The sequence below is a fragment of the Centruroides vittatus genome, unplaced genomic scaffold (assembly GCF_030686945.1).
Source record: "Centruroides vittatus isolate TY-2023 unplaced genomic scaffold, ASM3068694v2 contig_341, whole genome shotgun sequence".
Taxonomy (NCBI): domain Eukaryota; kingdom Metazoa; phylum Arthropoda; class Arachnida; order Scorpiones; family Buthidae; genus Centruroides; species Centruroides vittatus.
In genome coordinates, this window is record NW_027122166.1 from 132438 (window position 1) to 153944 (window position 21507).

Sequence of the window (21507 nt, forward strand, 5' to 3'; positions counted from 1 at the left end):
CATCCTTTACCACCCTACTATCCCATTATGGGTCCAACTGAATCCATAATAGAGACTTGTAGAGATTTGTATCCATAGCAACACCATTTGGCCATACTGTTCTTTTAAACCACTTAGACATTGTAAAATATACAAAAATGGCTGATTAACCAAATACTTTGTCAGCAGATAGTGATGACAATACTAAATTCAAAATAAGAGCCAAATGATGTTGCCAAAATTATCAGGTTACTTTTGGGCTATGTTAATAATTAATTATTAATTAATTTGACTATTAATTATTAATTTAGTTCAAAAATAGCCTGATGATTTTGGCAAGATCATTTAGCTTAATCAATTAAAATTAGGTTACAAGTTGTTTATATACAAAATAAAAGCCCTTTAGTACAGTATCTTCAATTGAAGACACTAAAGCAAAAACAAATAAATGTACTAATTGAAATTAATTGATAAAATAAAATAAAACAAAAGCATGTCATTGAAATTAATTAATTTATGTATTCTTCACTCTTGTTTCTTAACATCGTTATAACTTCCAACAAGTTAAACACAAGTTTTGGATTTGGTAATAAAATACATTTGCATGTTTATTTTTTCTTCCTAGTGCTTTAATTAAACAATTAATTTATATTCATATTTTAATTTTTTGAAACATTAGTTAAAACATTTTTTGAAACATTTTACCTTGCCAATCTTCAGGTAATTCAAGTTCATAAAAGTAGTCAAAAGAAAATGCTGGAAATCTTTCAATCATTATACTTTCAGTAAGTCTTGTTAAATGATCTTCTCGATCAAAATTATATTCTCTTCTTTGATTGCAGTTTTCAGGTGCAAGTGGATCAAACAATGAAGAAGTACAGTAATTATAGGTATGGCCATTAGAAGGAAGTATGCCAGCTCGAAAATAATTATTTTCCTAAAAAATACATGTTTAAAAAAATTAATTATGGATTTATAAGCATCAAAGAACATATAATAGATGAAATATTACATTATCTAATAATTCTCCATCACTATTATTGCATGGACAATCACCAATTCCACTTAGAATAACTGCAGTTATACCCATATGAATATTTGCATAATCTTCTCCTTTTTTGGTGATTTCAGTTGCAATTCCATAAAAATTAAGGTTTATTATTGGCTGAAAACTAAGTTTGGGAGGACTGTAATATGCTGTATCTCGAAGGGTTTCTGATAACTAATTGAAAAAAAGAATCAATATATTTTTGTTATATTTATTCATTTAAAACAACAATAATAAATTTGATAAATTTTTATAATTTCTAACTTAAATATTTAATCTTAAAAATGTTATAAAACAAACAAAAAAAATTCTCTAACTCTATTACTTATAATATTAGTACTATGTTAACAGAAACTGGAAATTCTCAAAATTAGATAATAAGTTTTGGCAAAAATCAGATTTTAAATATCAGATGCCAGTTCCAACACCACTTTGAATTCAATATAATTAACGTTTTATTACAGCACTTTATTAGTATTAGTTAAGTACTACAGTAAATAAGTTATTAATCAAAATTCACAAATGCCTGTATCAAATATTATACATGATTAAAAGAAATAGGCATTTCTTCAAATGTTGGTAAATTCTGGAATCTTTGTATTTAGCAAACAGCATTTAAAAGTTAATTTTAAAATTTTCCAGTAGTACATCAGTTGTGTGGATTATCTTAAATCCAAGCATACTTTATTGCAAACTAAAAAAAAGGAATTAAGTTAAATTCAACAATACTGTAATAATAATAACTAATAGGATCTCTCCACATATGCAACATAAATTTGTCAAACCAAGAATGAGCAACTTAGTAGCAAAGACGGGACCTGTTATATCTAATCAAATTGCCCAAAAGAATTTGAGGATCTAACTGTGAACCCGTATCCCCAGAACATTGGTCATCAAGCCGAGGGGGCAGATTTTTTTATGCTCGTTGGATTTACCATTGCTAAGTCAAAAAGAAAATAAAACTATTGTTGATATTATTTTTAAAAATAAAGACAATGTGTATGGAATATGAAAAACTTAAATAGTTTTCTCATATTGCCAATTACAAATGTTTTGAAGAATTAAACAGCAGAAAATTTCCAATATGTATCTTAAACTGTATTTTTTTTAAATCTTTTTCCACTTTAAACTCCCTTCACTCTGTGGGTACTAAGAAGGCTTTTTTTCTGTACCTATTGCAGGTTTGGCTTGGCAACCAATGAGAGCAACTAGGTGGTGAGAGATAAGGTGCAACATATCTGAAATGATTGCTTATGAAAAATTCCTGGAGAGTTGCTCACCTGGATTCAATCTCAGGTCCCAACAGCATTAGGCTGACACCTTCACCACATTAGCCATCTGCCCATCCTTATGTTGTATTAATTTAATTTACATTGTTTTTGTTCCCAGTTTTCACATTTAGATTTTATAGTCTTTTATCTGTTTATACCAATTTCAAATCTCAGATGTATACTTAAGAATTTAATGCTATTTAATAAAATCTTTGAGTAAATCTTTTATGTAATTTAAATGTTTACTTCTCAAATCAATTTTAAAGTATTTCATTTAGAATTATTGTAGCAGATATTAATAATCTAAAGTAATAGTCTAAATGTATCTAGTTTGAAGAAAAAATTGAATATTTAGAACAAAAATTATTCTTTAAATACCTTAAATACACAACTTGCTTTATCAATAAATAATCCAAATTGCGTTATGCAAGAAGTCAACAATTTTGCATTAATTTCATCCATTCCTTCTTCATCTTCCCAAAGTGGAAGAATTTCTGGTACGAATGACCATGCCCAACTGGCCCATCCAACATTGCTTCCATCTGATTGTCCACCTGCCTGAGATACTATGTAAATAAATAATCAAATGATTGTAAGTACATGTAATAAACTAAATCCTTTTTCATTTGTATACTTATATATATGACTAAAATTATAGAATTTTTCAATTTTACAGTTAAAATTTAGGCACAAAACGTAAATAAAATTTATGACACATTTAAGCATGTATGAGTCACTACAAATAGTTGTAAAACGTTTGTGTCAAATGAAAAATTTACCAACTACCATGGCTACTCAAGTAAAATTTAGGTATGGTAAGCCCTCAATTTAGCAAACCCCGATTTAATGGATAAAGAATTTCCATTCTAAAAAAAATTATTTAGAATCTTTATTCACAAACAGAGCATGGTAAGTTATGTGTTTTTTTTTAATAAATTTTATTTAACAGACTTTCAGCAATAATGAACAAAAATATTCACCTCCTTCCTTAATTAATCCATTAAATTGAGAGCCTACTGTATTATAAAAAAAGCACTTAAAAACTTAATCCTTCTTATCTTTAAGTTTCAAGATTCAATGTACAAAAATATTCACCTGACATATTCTGTTCTTGATTTGATAAATTATTTACTTCTAATTCAGAAGAAGCATCCATTTCTTCATAATTACATCCTACTTCCCCATAAAGTAATAGCAAACATAACTGACCTAAACGTAGCAACATGGGTAACTGTTGATCCGTTATCGAGAAGTCTAAACAATCACAGAATACATGTATTCGAGTGACAGCTGCTAATTTAGAATGAGGACTATCGTAAGCACTGTACCACCTCCACACCGTCGAACATCGATATAATAATGGATCTTGATAAGTCTGAATTTTTCCACTAGCATCTCTCTGTAAACATAATTTATAATAAAATCATTAAATATAGATATTCACACTTACAAACAATACAATTTGTAAAATGAAACAAAATTTTCACATCATATTTTGTAGAAATCTTTGAAATTTAATGGAATTGACAATATTCTATATATTCTGTATATCCATCTATAAAATTTTATAAATGATTATTAATAAAATTTATCATAAAAATGTATGAATCTTGGTACAACAGGATGTCATTTAAAATGTTAAAGTGCTAAGTGCAGTAAGCTAAAATTATTCTTTATTTGAAAATGTTTTTGACTATTCTATTGCTGTCTTAAGCTCACAACTGATACAAATAAACAAATTCAACAAACAGTTATTGTAACACACCACTGTTCAGTGATAATTGCATTCTTAGTGATAACTGCATTAAGACTGACCATACAAACAAACCAAATATTCATTAGGCGAGAGGACTCAACCAGAGAGGACTCAAGGAGATTCCTTGAGTCCTCTCTGGTTCTGCTTAGCCCTGAATCTATTATCTAACATGTTAAACAATACTCAATATGGTTACAATATCAGACATGAAAAAACAACACAGTATACACTGTCACATCTCATGTATATGGACAACATAAAACTTTATACATCCGCACAAAAACAACTTCATCAACTCCTACAAATCACACATTCATACACCAAAGATATACAAATGGAGTTTGGCCTAGACAAATGCAAAACACTTCACATAGAAAAAGGAATCCTGAAGAAAGAAGATTTTGCACTTGGAAATGGAGACATTATTGAATCCATGGAAGAGGGCAAGTTCTACAAGTATTTAGGATTCCAGCATGCCAAACTAACAGAACATACACAAATAAAGCAAAGATTAATTAAAGAATACCAAAGTAGGTTAAACGCTATTCTCAGAACACAGTTAAATGCAAAACACACAGTTAAAGCAATAAACACATATGTCATTCCAGTACTCATATATTCCTTTGGAGTTATACATTGGACTCACACAGATCTCGAACAACTCCAAAGGAAAACAAGAACATCACTTACTAGGTGTGAGATAAGCAGAGGGTCAGGGGTTTATCCTCGCTGACCACTTACACTGCACGGGATGGCAAAACCCGATCTCGTTGTCGTTTCGGATGGCTAGGAGGGCAAAAAAGTGAGTGGGGAGGTGCGTCGGTAAGCCGACAGGCGTCCTGGATTGACAGGAGCCAGGTGTGAGATTAACCGAGGGTAGGAGATGGAGGATGATTCCTATCTTCTCTACCTCTTAACGGCACAAGACCTTGAGGTCCGACCTCGGTTGTCCAAAGGATGATTAAGGCTCGAGCGGTCAATGATTAGTTACGGATTTGGGATCGTAAGATCCCGTTTACGTCAGGAACTGACACCAATCTATCAAACTTCTCGCGGATAGATACGCGTTACTTTCTGAATCGTGGGATGCCAGATGGTGGCAATGGAGGAAGAAACGCACACTCTTCTAATATTAAACAAAAATACCCGTTTATTTTGAGATTGATAGGGAATACATCAATTAACATATTTGGAAGTATTTATATCATCGAATCGAATTATTAAACCGCGTCTCGAGTGATTGGAGAGAGAGAGTTTACAAAACATCGCGAGTAGGATAAATACCTTAGTGATCCTGAGATTTGCACAAAGTCCGAGGAACGAGAGTTCGCTTGAAAATAAGAGTCAATGGACTGTAGATAGATGGGATGGACGGCTTCAACGGCGGGAGATGATAATCCACGGCACACACACACTTGACAGTTGTCGAAACTCTTTCTCTCTCTGCGTCATCGTTCGTTTTCCTTTTATTTCGGGATCTCGGGTTCGAGATTTTTGTGAAGTACATCAAGGGTGGAAGTCCTTTTTGACCAATGGTGAATTACATGATATAATTATTTTTCAACAGTTAACTCATCTTCTACAAGGAAGTATTACCGTGGGAACGATGGTTTATGATTAATTTTTACGAGAAAATTTGTCGGGTGTTTTTCCGTTTTTTGTTTCTGTGTTTGATTTAACCCTAACTGTCGAAACTCGGTTGGTAAATAAAATAAAAAATTTAAATCGAATCTCGTTATTCTTATATTCGGGCCTTCACACAGGTTAACAAATAAAACATTTATTGAATAACTAGAATAACATACAAGGCAATTACAAACTATTCTACGGTACTATGCGGTTATATGCCAGTAGATATAAAACTCAACAAGTTCTAAACAAACAGGTGGCTATGAGCTAAGGCTATTGCCATTGTGGGAGAGAGAGTTTACAAAGATCCTAACAAAATACCTCTTGGTGTGAGATTGGACGATATTATTCGATGTATGGTGGTCACCGACGATGTGGAAGAGTTGCTGTAGGTCTTCTCCGACGGGACTTCGTTCCTGGGCATGGAGACGGACACAAGTACAATAATAACTTCCTATGCGAGCGTGCTAAGTTTCCGGTGGTGCGAGCTTTTACAGTGTTAGTGTGGGAAGAGAACTCTGTTGTTTTTTCATGTCTGATATTGTAACCATATTGCGTGTTGTTTAACATGTTGGATAATGGGTTCAGGGCTGAGCAGAACCAGAGAGGACTCAAGGAATCTTCTTGAAAAATTCCTCGCCTAATAAAAATTTGGTTTGTTTGTATGGAAGTTTTACTAACCCTGAGATGTAGTGTTAATAAAAATTTGGTTTGTTTGTATGGAAGTTTTACTAACCCTGAGATGTAGTGTTGTTCTCCAGTGCTGCATAGTGTTTTGAAAGAATGCAATGAGTGATGGATGTATTTTGTACATGTGTAGAATATGTAGCAGCCAACTGTGTGGAACACTGTCGAATGCTTTTCTGTAGTCTATATATGCCATGTGTATGTTTCTGTGTTGTTTGTGTGCTTGTTGTAGAATGACTGAATCTATGAGTAACTGTTCTTTGCATCCCCTGTGATTTCTATGGCAACTTTTTGTTGTTCCATAAGAATGCTCTGTTTTTCAACATGTTTGTATATTTTTTTTGCAATACAGGATGTCAATAATTTGTAGAGTGTTGGGAGACATGTAATTGGTCTGTATTGTGTGGGGTCTGTGATATTGTTGTTTTTAGGTTTCATGTATGTGATGCCCTGAGTGAGAAATTTTGGCATGTCTTGTGGATTGATGATGATGTGTGTTAGATTTGATAAAAATTGTCAGGACAAATATGACATATACAAAAAAACATATTTTTCTATTTGACTTGGAATTGGAGCCGGTGGAATTGTTATTGCCTCATACAGCATGTTAAGGGACAAAAAAATGGAGACTCATCTATGTATGAATAGTCAAATAGAAAAATATTTTTTCTGTATATGTGTGTTAGATGTTTAGCTAGTTCCTGGTGCATGTGTGATGTAAATTTTTTATACCAAAAATTGTGAATGTTGTCTACACCAGGTCTCTTCCAGTTGTGTGTTCTGTTAACAGCATAGTGGATGTTGTGTACATTTATTTCAGCACATGGCATAGTTGGTATGTTATGCAAGTTTTTGTTCTCCTCCTTGATCCAGCCTGCATCAGCCTTGTGCATAACAGCACTGGACCAATGAGAAGACCAATAAGTTGTGAGTTCTTCTGTTGATGTGCTACTTGCTGTGTATCAGCAATCACAGACAGATGCACACAAAACATAATTCTATCACAAGCCTGTCTGGCAGAGACGAATAGAAACACAAATAAATGACATTAGACAGCAATTAGACAGGCTGACACAATGCACTAAAAACAACAACACCAAAATTAAAGAGACAACTAAAAAACATTTCTGAGCACAATAAACTAGAACTTATTACACAAAGTTTCACAACACCTTTTGTTCTTTCTTCTAGCACTTTCTTTAGTTTAACTAACGTTTTCAGTCATTTAAAATGGTTAAAATGTTAGTTAATTTAAAGAAAGTGCTAGAAGAAAGAAAGATGTTATTGGTTTGGTACTAATTTGTCTGTAAAAGAGTTTTTCATTGTTTGTAATAATTTATTTTGTTGTTTTTGTAGTAAACATGTTTTGTATTATTTGAGTCTATGTGCTTTGGCTGTGAGTTTTTGTTTTAGTGTATCAATGTATTCTGTAATGTGTGAGTTGTGATGTTCATATTTTGTGTGTGTTTTGAATTTCTTGAAAATGTTTTTGAGTTTCTCAATATCTTTCTTTCTTCTAGCACTTTCTTTAAATTAACTAACATTTTCAACCATTTTAAATGACCGAAAACATTAGTTAAACTAAAGAAAGTGCTAGAAAAAAGAAAGAAAGGTGTTGTGAAAGTTTGTATAATAAGTTCTAGTTTACTGTGCATAGAAATGTTTTTGAGTTGTTTCTTTAATTTTGGTGTTGTTGTTTTTAGTATATTGTGTCAGTCTGCCTAATTGCTGTCTAATGTCATTTATTTGTGTTTCTATTCTTCTCTGCCAGACAGGCTTGTGATAGAATTATGTTTTGTGTGCATCTGTCTGTGATTGTATTTTCAGTCCATGGTGTGTCACTACTATGACTGCCCCAGCATAAACTAACGTATGGATGTCTGAGAGTGTAGAAATTGAATAAACGTAGTGTGGTAATAAGTGAGTGTTTACATAATTTAGTGTTTTTCCTACTATCTTTGATGTGTTGATTTTTGGTATTTGTGGTCTTTGTGTGGGATCTGTACCTGTATATTTAGTGAGTGTTTCCTGAAATAAAAGTGAGAATGTATTAACTAAACCTATGTCTATGTTATCAGTGGTGGACGAGGAAGTGTCTGCAGTATCATTAGTGGTAGTTGTTGTGTGTGTGCTATCATCAGTGCTTGTTGAGGAAGTGTCTGCAGTATCATTAGTGGTAGTTGTTGTGTGTGTGCTATCATCAATGCTTGTTGCTCGATTATCTTGACAGGTTACATGATCTTCATTAATGTTAGATGTTTCTGTCTGTTGATGTATTTGATCAGCAATCTGTTTTTTGATAAGTTCAAGTGATGTTTGTTTGATAAGGTTGTGTATAATTGTTCTTTTTTGATCAACAACCCTTGTTCGGTGACAGTGAGGTGAGGATATTGTTGTGTGAATCTATGGTGTAGTTGTTGTCTGTATGCTGTCATGTTTGTTTCGAGTTTTGTGATGGTGTAGTAAGTACAGATGATAAACTTGTTCATTTCTACTGTCCATTTCATCCGTTGGCGTGGTTTTCCAGCCTTTGTGGTCTGTGGATGCATTGCCACAGAAACACCAAGGCTGGGTTGGTTCCTCACATCTGTTGAGGGCATTGCAGTAGCCATGCTTGGGCCGGTGCTGCTTTCGCCACCGGTAACCAAGGGAGACTGTGGCCTATTTTCAAATGTGAGTCTCTGCCTAACTCACGAACGCGGACCTTGTTAACCCAGGCGACATCCGAGCAGGTATCACACTTAGATCTAGTTACTACCGTAATAAATCTCTCCACAGAATGTGGTGTGTGGTCATTCTTAGCTTCATTTCTCCCCATAGACCTTACTAGCATGGGTGTCCCTACCAGGAGCTTGTGCTCCAGCCTGCATTGCCCTATGGATCAGTAAAATTACTGGGCTCTCCCACCACGACCAGGTGGTGACCATGGGAGAGTTATTATTATTATTATTATTATTATTCTACATATTCTAATTCTTATGCTTTAATTTAAAAAATAATATATATACTTACTCTATCTAAACAAACTGTTAGATTTTGCATATTTACAACTTTCCTTAAAACTGGATCAGATTGACTTAATTCAATAAATGTCCTTTCCCATTTTTCATTGGCATTAAAAAGTTCTGCAGATTTTATATTGAGAGATAAAACAATATCATCTTCCACATACTTTAAGATTAAATTATTGCACACTATGCAGATGTTATTAATGACTCGACTAATGAGACTCTGTACATAACTGGAAGGCATTTCACTATACTCTTGTTTACGCAGTTGCTTTCTAAACGAATTTCCCAACTGTTGTTGACTAGATGTTGCCTTGGCACTGCTACTGTCCGTGTTTTCATTTTCAGTTTTTAACTTCAGAATGCATTCTATCGTATTTATCGTAATCACGACAGGCTCTGAGGTAAGTTTAGTCCAAGGTACATTGATGCGCAATTCATGAATGTGTCCATTGACAAACGTAAATGGTAGATTTAATTCTCTCTCTAATACATCTAATTTTAAATCTAAGTTATTAAATACAGCTTCTCCTCCCCAAAGAGATAGCTGAAATTATAATAATTAAATATATTTATTTGAAAATACTATTAAAATTTACATTTTTAACTTTTATAATTTAATACATAAGAAATTTTCTATAAAATACCTGAGAATCTTCTGGTTTGATGTTTTTAATGTATTTATCAACATAGCTGAGAATCAGGGGTGTCACATAAGATTCAAGTTTGAACATGATCAATTAATAATTTACTTATTTCAATAATTTAATATAATTTAGCTTCATATCTGTTTAAAATAAATAAATAAAATAAAAATATATATACATATATATACATAGATTCAAATGATATTCATATTATTATTCTTAAAAATTAAAGATCAAAAAAAAATATAAAAGAAATAATGTATATCAAATTACAAATAAACACCACATTTTAGTGCATTTAATCCACAAAGTTGCTAAAACTAAAAAAAAACCTTTACATAATCCACCTATCATGCATGCTGTGCCTATGGGAGAAAACTGTGAGTCTTTAATTGCACTTTAAGATATATAAGCATATAACCAACCCCTGTTTGCATAATCCACATCCCCTTTTGAGATGTCTTTTAAACACAGATAACCCACATGTTATATGGACCGCGTTTCTTTATGCAGTGCTCGAGAAGCAAGTTACAGCAAACATTCTGAAACCTGTTTCTAAGTGCAGCTGCTGCAATATAGCAAACCGTTTCTAAATGTTTGCTGCAAGAGGTCACTGCAGCAAAGATAAAGCAGCTTTTATGTCCACTACACGTGTAAAGCAAAATGGTTGTTTGTGTGTATAATACAATATTATGCTGCGAAAATAAAAACTTCGAAGAGACTGTTGATAAAAATATTATGGAAGCATTAAGAAAGATTAAATTTTATAAAATGACTCTGAAAGTTATCTAAAAAAATAAAAAAATATATAATTATATTTAAAATATAGTATCTCGTATCTCTTTACTTTGTTCACATTTTTTGAAAGAGAAATGCTTAATTCTTTATCTCTCTTTATTTAAATATTGTAGTTCTTTAACTAAAGCACTACTTTCGGCTGTAATGTGGAATTAAAGGATAGATTACGGCATCCATTTTTAGCTTGAGCGAAAAGTATTTCTAAACTATGATGCAGCAATGTGTAGCGATAGCTGCTCGGGATGTCATTTTTGCTACACACTCGCTGCATAAAGAAACACAGCTTTGCATAAAAATTAAAATAATTAACACATTTTTAAATTATAAAATATATTATGAATATGTAAAAAATGAACATGTTTGTTCATTTTCACTTTTTAGTAAAAAACCTTTTCAAAATGATTATGGATATAAATACTTCAACTACTTACAGAATAGCCAGAAAGTATTTACATGTTAGATAGTGTCCCAAAACTCCAACTACAGAATTCAGTATACAACAGTTCAGATACAGATTGGGTCTGTTTCAAAATCAATCCATAAAATTTTAACAGTTAACTGATTAGTCATTGTGTTTATAATAATTTTAGAGTTTAAATTTATTTATATTTAAGAAAATAAATTATTTCTGTGCTACAATCCAGCAAAAATTGACAAGTTTTGTTACCAACTTGTTACAACTAATAAATAAAGTGAAACAAAAATAAGTAATTGGTGACAAAAATGAAAGTTAAAAAGTAAATTTGTAATTCAAAATTGTTGTAATTTAAATACAGGGATCCCTCATATAACACGATAGTTACGTTCTGAAAAGTGTCATGTTACGCAAATCCATGCTATACAAAACAGAGGACTAATACAAAACATACGGTTGTGTTCCAGAAGTTAACAAAAGTAAACTATTCTTTTTTGTTACTAAGAGAAATATGTTTATTAAAGAAATTGATAATTTATTTCCAATCAATTAAAAGTACTGTGTGACAGGTGAATATTAATTTTAGTTAAATAAGGGCATTTTCTTTTTACAAAGTATTGTCGTCATCTCAGCTTTTTCATTGATCTTGATCAGAAGTATCAAGCAACATTTTCATATTTTTTATTTTTATCATAACAAATTTTTATAAATGACAAAATAAAAATATGTCACTAATCCAAAATTTGTTCTAGCAGATTGAGATTGTTCAGTCAAATACTGAATGACTTTTTTCCAGAATTTGTGTTTGAATACTGAATTGTTTGAGTACCAAGATACTGCTGTATTTCGTTCATCATTTTTATGCATGAAATAATCATTCATAAGTAAGTAATACTTATGGTTAAATAAACTTTACTAAATATGAAGATTAATCTACAAAAAGAATATACAGTGACAGTCTTAAGTGATAAAGTCTGAAAGTAAAGACAATGACATCTCATTGATTGAAAATTTAGGAAGAAGAAAAAAATTGCACTATCAGTTTTCATTAAAGTAAACCTGACAAAAAGTACAAAATAATTTGAATATTTAAATATTCTAAACTCTGTGCACAAATTTGAGACAACACATGCTTACTTGAATAAAAAAAAATATTGAATAACAAAGTTTACACTTAAAAATTGTGAAACTTTGTATGGAGGATTTCCAAAACCATGTTAGAGCAAAACCAAAAGTTGTGCTGTACAGGAAATATTTCCAATTTTCAAACTGTGTTAGAGCAATACAATGTTGTACAAGGGAAACATGTGTTAATACCAAATAAAACAACATTAATTAACAAAATGTTTCTGGCAGTACTTTAATACTGTCTTATTACACAATGTGTTTGTTTGCACAAATTTGATCAGTGTTAATTTTATAATTTGTCAAATTTTTCACTTGAGAAGATTTTGATGGAATTTTAACCTATCAGGATAGAGATTTTGCCCTGTTCCTGATCAGATTCCAAGTAGATCTAATATCTTCGAAGTCCAGATTTACATATAAAATCAAACTTAATATATGTTTATATGTATATATACAGAAATGAAGCCATATGGAGCAGAGTAAGAGGCAGTGTTTCCCACATCAATGCCCTTATACGCCCACACTCTGTCTGTCACTACTGCTGCTCACTAATCTCATTTAAAAATAAACAGTGTAGGAAAAAACATGTCATAAGCAGTTGACCACTGGATGAAACAGAAAAACAGACTAAATACTAGGCTACATGAAGTAAATCATAATAAAATAAAATTCAATTCTTGTTCAGTCCTTTCTTTTCTTTTTATTAACTTTGTTGTGTAAATTACCATCTGTTTGCACATGGCTTGCATATAACATGCAAGAAGCTCCATACTGATAGAACAGCTCCTTGAACAATAATGTGTTGCTAGTGATCACAGACTATTGTGTTTATAGATAGCCTACCCTTTATGATAAGTTTACATAAGCCATCAGTCAAGCAGAAATTTCTGAAAACATCTCTGATAGCCATACTAAGATGAAAACTTAGTCAGCTTAGTGTCATGGAGTTCCGTGGGTTTATAGTCGTCCCCATTTGGTGGAACAAGTCACTAGCAAAGTTATATCTTCTAAATTAATTAGTCAGGAAACTAAGATTAAATGGAGGTCCTGGTAACATAACTGGTAACACATCTTCACAGTAAGCAAGAGTTGCAGATTTGAGTTCCGTTCCAGACATATCTTTTCCACTAAATATTCTAAAATAAATTATTTCCAGATTAACAATATGCTTTGGAGCAGGGGTCACCAAACTACAGCCCGCAGGCCAGATCCTGCCCATGAAGAATTTTCATCCGGTCCACCACCGCACCATGACAGAAATGAGCTAAAATATATTTATTTATTAGATTGTAGATAAATTTACTATGTAGAAAAAATTAAAATAAGTGTAAGTAAAAATATCAAAATTGGTCCAATCTGATTTTTGCATATGACAGTAATATAATATTTAGGAATATCAGTGAAATAAAAAATTTGCCAACTTTTTGTGACTTTGGATATCAGAGCACTTTTTGTGTAAGTACAGTACCTGCAATGAAGTTTCCAAGAAAAGCAATTGCAAGCTTGCTGCAGTGATCGTGCTTGTTTATTGATAAATAAATATATTGACTGTCTTTATTTTTTGTGTATTCAGTATACTGTATTGAACAAAACGGTTATGCAGCCCGCATTCGTCATTCTCTCAGTCATCTAGCCTGCTGTGAAAAAAGTTTAGTGACCCCTGCTTTAGAGCATTGTAATAGAGAAAATTTCTTAACTGTCTTACTAATAATTAATAATTCTTGTCTTAATATGTCTTAATAATTACTAACTTCTTTAAAACCTGCTATAAAGGACTGTTTTATGACTTCTATCAATGGAGAAGATAATGAACAAACAAACATACAAAAAAATAAAAGTTTGTGCAGAGAATGAAGAGAAGCATACACTTTCTTTCAAGAACTTTCTGACCACTCTGTATGTTTTTGTCTGTTTATATAAACCAATTATAATAAATATGCACAATTAAAATCAATCACTGCACTCCTGCTCAACTTTCCCAAGGATAGAGTGCAGCTCTATAAGTATTTGATTTGTTTGTTGTATTGAAAATAATATATTGAGGTATCTCTGAATAAAGCAGTCTTGTCAAATGGTCATTAAACAATTCAATATAATATAATACATTAAGTAACCACTGTTTTATTACAACAGATTCTTCCAAATCACTGTTATTGTTATAGTACAAAATGTTAATTACACAATAGAATTGATAAATTGTAGAAAACATTACTTTCAGATGAACAGACCATTTTTCTGGATTTCTTCTTACTAAAACAGAAGTTTTATTTATATCAATGCAAGTCTATTTGAACAAATTAGAATGTACAAAATTGTTACAAAATCATGTAAAATAAAATTATATAAAACTTCAATAATAATGACAATGAGTAAACATATTTTTTGCACCTTCATCAAAAAAATTAAATTACAAAATTAAACACTATCTTCTGATATTAAAGTTAATGGCTCAGAGTAGATTAAAGAATAAAACTCCAGCAATGAGTTGCTTAACTTTCCCAAAAACATTTAAAACTTCATTTGGCACCATCTGTTATGATACACTCTTCTCGAACTGCACTTACAAAAATAATTACATTCACCAACCTTTAATGTGCAGTCTATTTTATTAACGTAATGATAAAGGTCAATTAATTGACTGAAAATGTTAGATTACATTAATAAAATAGACTGCATATTAAAGGTTGGTGAATGTAGTTATCTGTGATGATATTTTCAATTATTATAAAATAGCAAAATGCTTAATTTTGAAAGTACAGCTGGTTTTATAAAAAATTGTACAAGGGATGATCAAAAAGTAAGGTTACAAGGCTGATATTCCTAGAGTTTTGTTTGTTATAGAGAAATGAGAAGTGTGCAGTAATTCCAATACATGCAGTTGGCAACTGTGCAGAGTTTCAGCCACCTGCCATTTACAGTGCTAGTTGTAGGTAAACACAAATGGCAACTAATTTGAAAAACTAGTCTCGTGAAGAAATCCACTCAGTTATTTGATTTCTGTGGGCGAAACATGTAACCGCAAATGAAATTCACTGACAGCTGGTAGAAGTTTATGGAGAGACTGTAATATCTCGTCAGCCTGTCGCAGAATGGTGTCAGAAGTTTGCAGCCGGTAGAGAAAACATCACTGACGAGAATCATCGACCATCCTCCCTACATCCTGGATCTAGCTCCAAGCAACTTTCACCTGTTTCCTCACTTGAAGGAGAACCCAGCAGGATGATGATTTGCTTAAGATGAGGAAGTGAAACACTTTGCAACAACTTGGCAGAACATGCAAGAACAGGATTTTTACCAGGAGGGAATTTTCAAACTCATCACACGAAGTGACAAGTGCCTAAACCGATATGGAAACTATGTCGAAAAATAACCTAATGTATGTACTATCAGTTGGCTGTATTGGTTGTATGAAATAAAATGTACACTTTTCACTGCAGGCTTTGTAACCTTACTTTTTGATCATCCCTCATAAATACTAACAATGAATAAATCATCATTAAGTTGGATTCTACTCAAGATATAGCACACAAACCCCTTTATCTCCCCACTCCATCAACCTGTAACCACCAAAATTTAATTGCATCAATCCCCTAATACTAAACCTTCCTGCAAAATTTCAAAAATTTTTGACAAAAAGCACGGGAGTTATTAAGCTTCAAAGAGGATGAAAAAAGTCATGCCCACCCACACAAACATAATCACAAACAAACATCCATACATACAGAAAAACCCCCAAATGTTTTTGCATTTCTTGACATTTCAAGGTCTCTCGAGTCCAAAAATGTAAAAATCTTAGGAATCATTTTTTGACCAATCACCATACTTTCCCTTTGTCATACATAATAGAGCCAGGAAATTAAAAATTACTCAAAATATTTGGAATTTTGAATAAAGTGAAAAAAATGAAAATTTTCAAGTATTCAATCATCATTAGAAACCTAAGCAAAGAAAATAAAAAATTATTATAAAATTTTAAAATGGATAACTAAATGTTGTTATAACGTAAATAAAACATAAAATATATGCACATGCAATATTAAAATAAATAAAATACACCAAAGACAGATTTATAAAATCAACATCTGTTCATAAATTCTTAAGAATATCTTTTTTATGTTTTGCTAAATGGTTGCTAAGAAATTTAGCTAGCTAGGCGTGAAGAATAAAGATTTATTCTGAGTACCTTGAATGATGTCTACAGTAAGTGAATTATAAACACACTTTAACCACTCTGCAGTGACTGATGGATATATCCATCAAGGGTGATCGTGTGGCAATGGTGAGGGACAGATATATCTGTTAAATTCTTTTGGGAGTATTGCCAAAAACTACCGCAAAAAAAAAAAATCACATAAAAAATGAATTATGTAACAATAAAAAAAGACTTTTCTTTACTAGACATAACTGTTTACAAAATCTTTTTTTGAAACAGTAATGAGAAAAAAATGCATGAAAAAATACTTTAAAAATTTCCCACGTTTATTCTCCACTACTTTGGGATAGCACCATATCTGACTATCCCACTGTTGAAAGGTTAAACAACCTTTATAGTTCAGGAACAAAATTTTAAAATGTTATTGATCTTATAGGACTATAAAGGTTGTTTAAAGTATGTTCGTGATTCATTCCACTATTGAGAAGAAAGTAATTTTGGTAAGCTGGTCAAGTTTAAAATGTTGGAAGAGATAAAAATGAGTTTTCATTTCTTGCAATTGTAATTTTATCAGTTATAAAAAGAAGTACATATTTATATCAAGGCATATAGTCATCTTTCAGGTGAGTACAGTAAAGTTGCTAACAGTAATGATACAACAGAAAAAGTGACATCACTAATTCATGATTACCTGGGAAAACAAAAACTTCTGTACAGACACTCCTTGACTTATGATGTTTTGATACATGGTATTTTGCACATACAATGGCTGATGACAGTAAAAGGAAAGTGCTGGAAAATGGTTAGAATTTGAATTCAAGCAGTACTTCTGTACATTTTCTTTTGTTTCTTCTGTACAATTATGATACAATATGCAACATTATGTACTGTATAACCTTGCATATATTGGGTTGTTCGGAAAGTAATTTTGTTTTTTCCATAGAAAAATAAATGTAGTATTCTTATAATAAATAAATATTTTATTGAATTATATATTGACCATTTTGGTCAAATACCTGTTGTCATTGTTTCTGGTAGTAGCATGATTTCACATTCATAAGAGTTTTGATCTTTACAAAAAACTGATCCAAGTGATTTTTGACATTGTCATTTCAAGTAAATGTCTTACAGGTAAAAAAAATTTGTATAGACCAGAACAAGTAATAATCTGAGTGTGCCCGATCTGGTGAATATGGTTGGTGTGATAACACATCCCATCTAAGCCAAAACAGTTTCTGACGAGTTACCAAACTTGTGCGAAATTTGGCATTATCATGGTAAAACACCACACTTTGTTTGTTGATCAATTGTGGCCTTTTCTGTTTGATGATATTACTCAATTTGTTTACTTGATGGCAGTACACTTTCGAATCAATTGTTAAATTGTCTAGTAAAAGCTCAAAAAATAATTTCTTTAAAATCCCACCATAGAGAGCATCTCCCTTTAAGAACATGTGGAACCCATATATCGAGCTTTGAAACTAAACCAATTCATTTTAAGTTTAATCTTGAATAATAAACGTTTCAATTTAACAGATTTAATCTCTTGGTGATTTCACGTGTTGTTATACGGCAGATTGCTTCAATCAGTACCTTTATTTTGTTTTCATTGGCTTCAAATGGCCATCCAGAATGTAGTGTATCTTCGATAATAAAATTGCCACAATGCAATTTTGTAAACCAGTTTTGGAACTGTCTTTCTCCCAACACATCTTCTCCAAACATGTTCCACAATTTTTTTCTTGTTTGAACAGCATTTTGGTTTTTTAGTTATAAAAAAGCAAAATATGCCAAAAATGATGCTTTCGATTTTCCAAATTTGATGGGACACCGAAAAAAAACAATTGTACAGAATCAAACAAAATTTTTTACAAATAAACCTTAAAATGTCAGCTGTTGAAGTATATAATGAAAATGTGGTTTAAAATAAAATTGGCTGGTAAAAATACATCTAATTCCTCTAGTAATAAAAAAACGAAATTACTTTCCGAACAACCCAATAACTAAAAATAAATACACTTACTGCTAATAGTTGAATAAATTTTCTGTCATTGGCTAAACACCTTAATGTTCCAAGCAATTTGATTGGTTATATTTCAATATATATGTCAATATATAAACAGAATAAATATGAGTATTCTTGCTTGTGCATGTATATATGCATGAACTGACAATGCACATCAATCATGTCCTTGCAGTAGTGAAAACCAGGCTTTTTGCTGGTATAGACAAACACCCAACCCACTTCACACTACATATTTTTTTGAAATCTCCAGAATTTTTGTTAGAAACAAGTAGGCCTATAAGATTGCAGCATAAGTAGACTTAGCAAGAATTCTGCATTACTTACACAGCTCTGAATAATCCAAAGTAATGACTTTCTTTAATCCTTACTTGGCATTAGCCAGAGCTGTGTACAGTAATATAAGAATTAGAAAGTACAAATTAAGCTCTGAATGAGATGGTTGGGATCTAATCAGAGTTGTAGACCACATCCACAGGAGTAAAAATGTCAAAAGAACTGTTAGTCTACAGGTGACCCTTTGTGAGATATAACCCTCCCAAAATCAGACCAAGCTGCTTGTTAAACATGCAATAAGCTTAACAGAGAATGAAGCAGGACTACTATTGTGCCTCAAAAGTAGTCAGCACAATGCATTTCTCACGTTTTACAAGCTTTTAGCCATCTCTAATAAAGTGGAAAATAGTTTATTATTAACATTGTTTTGAAAAATAGTTCTACATTTTTTCACTCTTAAATTTTACCCATTTTGAGAGTCTTCAAAATTCTAGATAGGCTGATTTTGAGGGAGCAAAACCTCACAAAGTGTCACGTGTAGTTCCTTTGACATTTTTACTCCCGCGGTCACAGTCTACTGCTCCAATAAGGTCCAAACCATCATTCTGAGCTGAAATTCTATCCATAAATTACATAAAAGGGGGATACTATAGATTACCACCTATGGAATTTCAGGTCTTTGAGTATATATCTGAACTGAGGAGACCGAGACGAGTTCAACGATACCCTACTTTTGGACCAGAGACGAAAAATAATAAAGTTATCATACTTTTTTTCCAGCAATCGCGCGATGATAGGGAGTCGCGTTGCTCTCTCCGCTAAGTCGGCCTCGCTATCGCAATCAGAAGTCACATCGCTTGCCGTTAAAGTTGCCTTTAGTAGACGTTTCCCCTCCTTTTTTTACTTTGTTCAAGAACTACCGTTAATCAATAACTAGTGATGTTTAGCACATGGCGGCCTGCCGGCGGCTCCCCTCCGGGAGGTCAGTCGGGAGCACAAACAGTGGGAACGGCCGCCATGTTCGCTGCCATAAGTAACATTAACCAAAATGGCGATCACGCGATGATCAGAAGTTGCGTTGCTCTCTCCGCTCTTGTATCGCGTGTTTAACCCTACTGGAGATGACCGTAGTCCGACGTCATGGTTTGCAGACTTTACCACAAGATGGCAGTACTAGCAACTATGGTGCCATCTGCATGAGCATTAAAAAAGTATGGTAACTTAAAAAGTATGATAACTTTTTTATTTTTCGTCTCCGGTCCAAAAATAGGGTACCGTTGAACTCGTCTCGGTCCTCTGAGTTCAAATACATATTCAAAGTCCTGAAATTCTATAGGTGGTAATCTATAGTACACCCCATAAAAGTAACTTCTTCCCTAAAGTCCTACCTTTTCTTGTATCAATATTTGTAAACAATCTTTGATCTTGAATATTCATTAAAAATTTTATAAAACCTTGAAACATAAAATGACGCAAGCTTTAATTTTAAACAGAAATGAAACAATTTAAAGCAAAACAAATGAGATTTAACATTCAATTTCTAAATATTTCATAACTAATTTTATGTTATCATCAACCAAAATATATTTATTCACATATTTATGATTATAATTAATTTATATTTTGCTCACCTTTCATTTTAGATTAAAATATATAAATTTTGTCCTCAATTTAATCCATTATTTATTATTTTATACACATTTAATATACTTCTGCCAGATAAACAAACTCTTACATACACAGCTGACGTGCACGCCCCCTCGTGGAATTTTTAACTTTCGCTAAATGTTTTTACTTCATTAATTATTTATAAAATTGATTTTTGGAATAAAATTATAAATAAGTAAAATGTCTACATTCAAATTTTAAAATATTTTAGTAATAAATAATATAACCCGTTACTTTAAATTAAATATATATATATATATATATATATATATATATATATATACATATTAAATATATATTGTATATGTGTATATTGTAAATATGTATATATGTAAATTTATATGTATATTTATATATATATATATATATATATATATATACACAATTTAATATAATATATATATATAATAAAATAAATATATAAATATAAATATTAAAATATATATATATATTTACTTTAAATATTTGTGTGGAATCACGAGTATGAAAAAATTCGACTACAAGTCGAATTTTTTTGAATCGACTAATTTAAATAAAAAATAAAAAATAATTCTTTGATTCAAATTACATGTGAAATAATTATGAGATTCCAGATCTGATTTGAACTCTAATTCCTCACTGAAGCAAAGCAGCCTATTGTTAATACTGAATTAGGGTAGTGTCTCAATAGTTACACTCATTAAAGGCTAAATTGATTTTTACTGTCGTACTCCCATAGTAACAGAGACGTAGAGCGACCGCTATTAACAAACGCTCCTCTAGTCTCAAGTACATTGCGGAACAGTTTTTTTTTTTTTTTTTTTCTTTTTTTAACTCTTTCCGCCCTGTGGGCACTAAGAAGGCCTCTTATAGAAGGCCCATTATGGGTTCGGCCAGGCCCACAATGGGGCGACCGGGTGGTGAGGGACGGGGCCCGACATATCCGAACGGACCACCCCCCGAAAAATTCCTGGGGAATATTCGACCCGTTCGGATTCGATCCCGGGTCCCCCAGAGTGGTAGGCTGCCACCTTGACCGCTC

At 32.0% G+C, this 21507-nt stretch overlaps 1 protein-coding gene across 1 annotated transcript in view; it reads right to left on the reverse strand.

Annotated features, from left to right (window-relative positions):
* The window catches only part of Vps13B (vacuolar protein sorting 13B), an 85785-nt gene extending 65225 nt beyond the window's left edge, over window positions 1-20560 (reverse strand). Inside the window, 7 exon segments of the mRNA XM_067268928.1 lie at window positions 685-916; window positions 992-1201; window positions 2677-2864; window positions 3394-3697; window positions 9383-9925; window positions 10026-10165; window positions 20450-20560. Of these exon segments, the coding sequence (XP_067125029.1) occupies window positions 685-916; window positions 992-1201; window positions 2677-2864; window positions 3394-3697; window positions 9383-9925; window positions 10026-10112 (1564 nt within the window). The 5' untranslated portion in view covers window positions 10113-10165; window positions 20450-20560.
* Window positions 20561-21507: the final 947 nt, after the last annotated feature.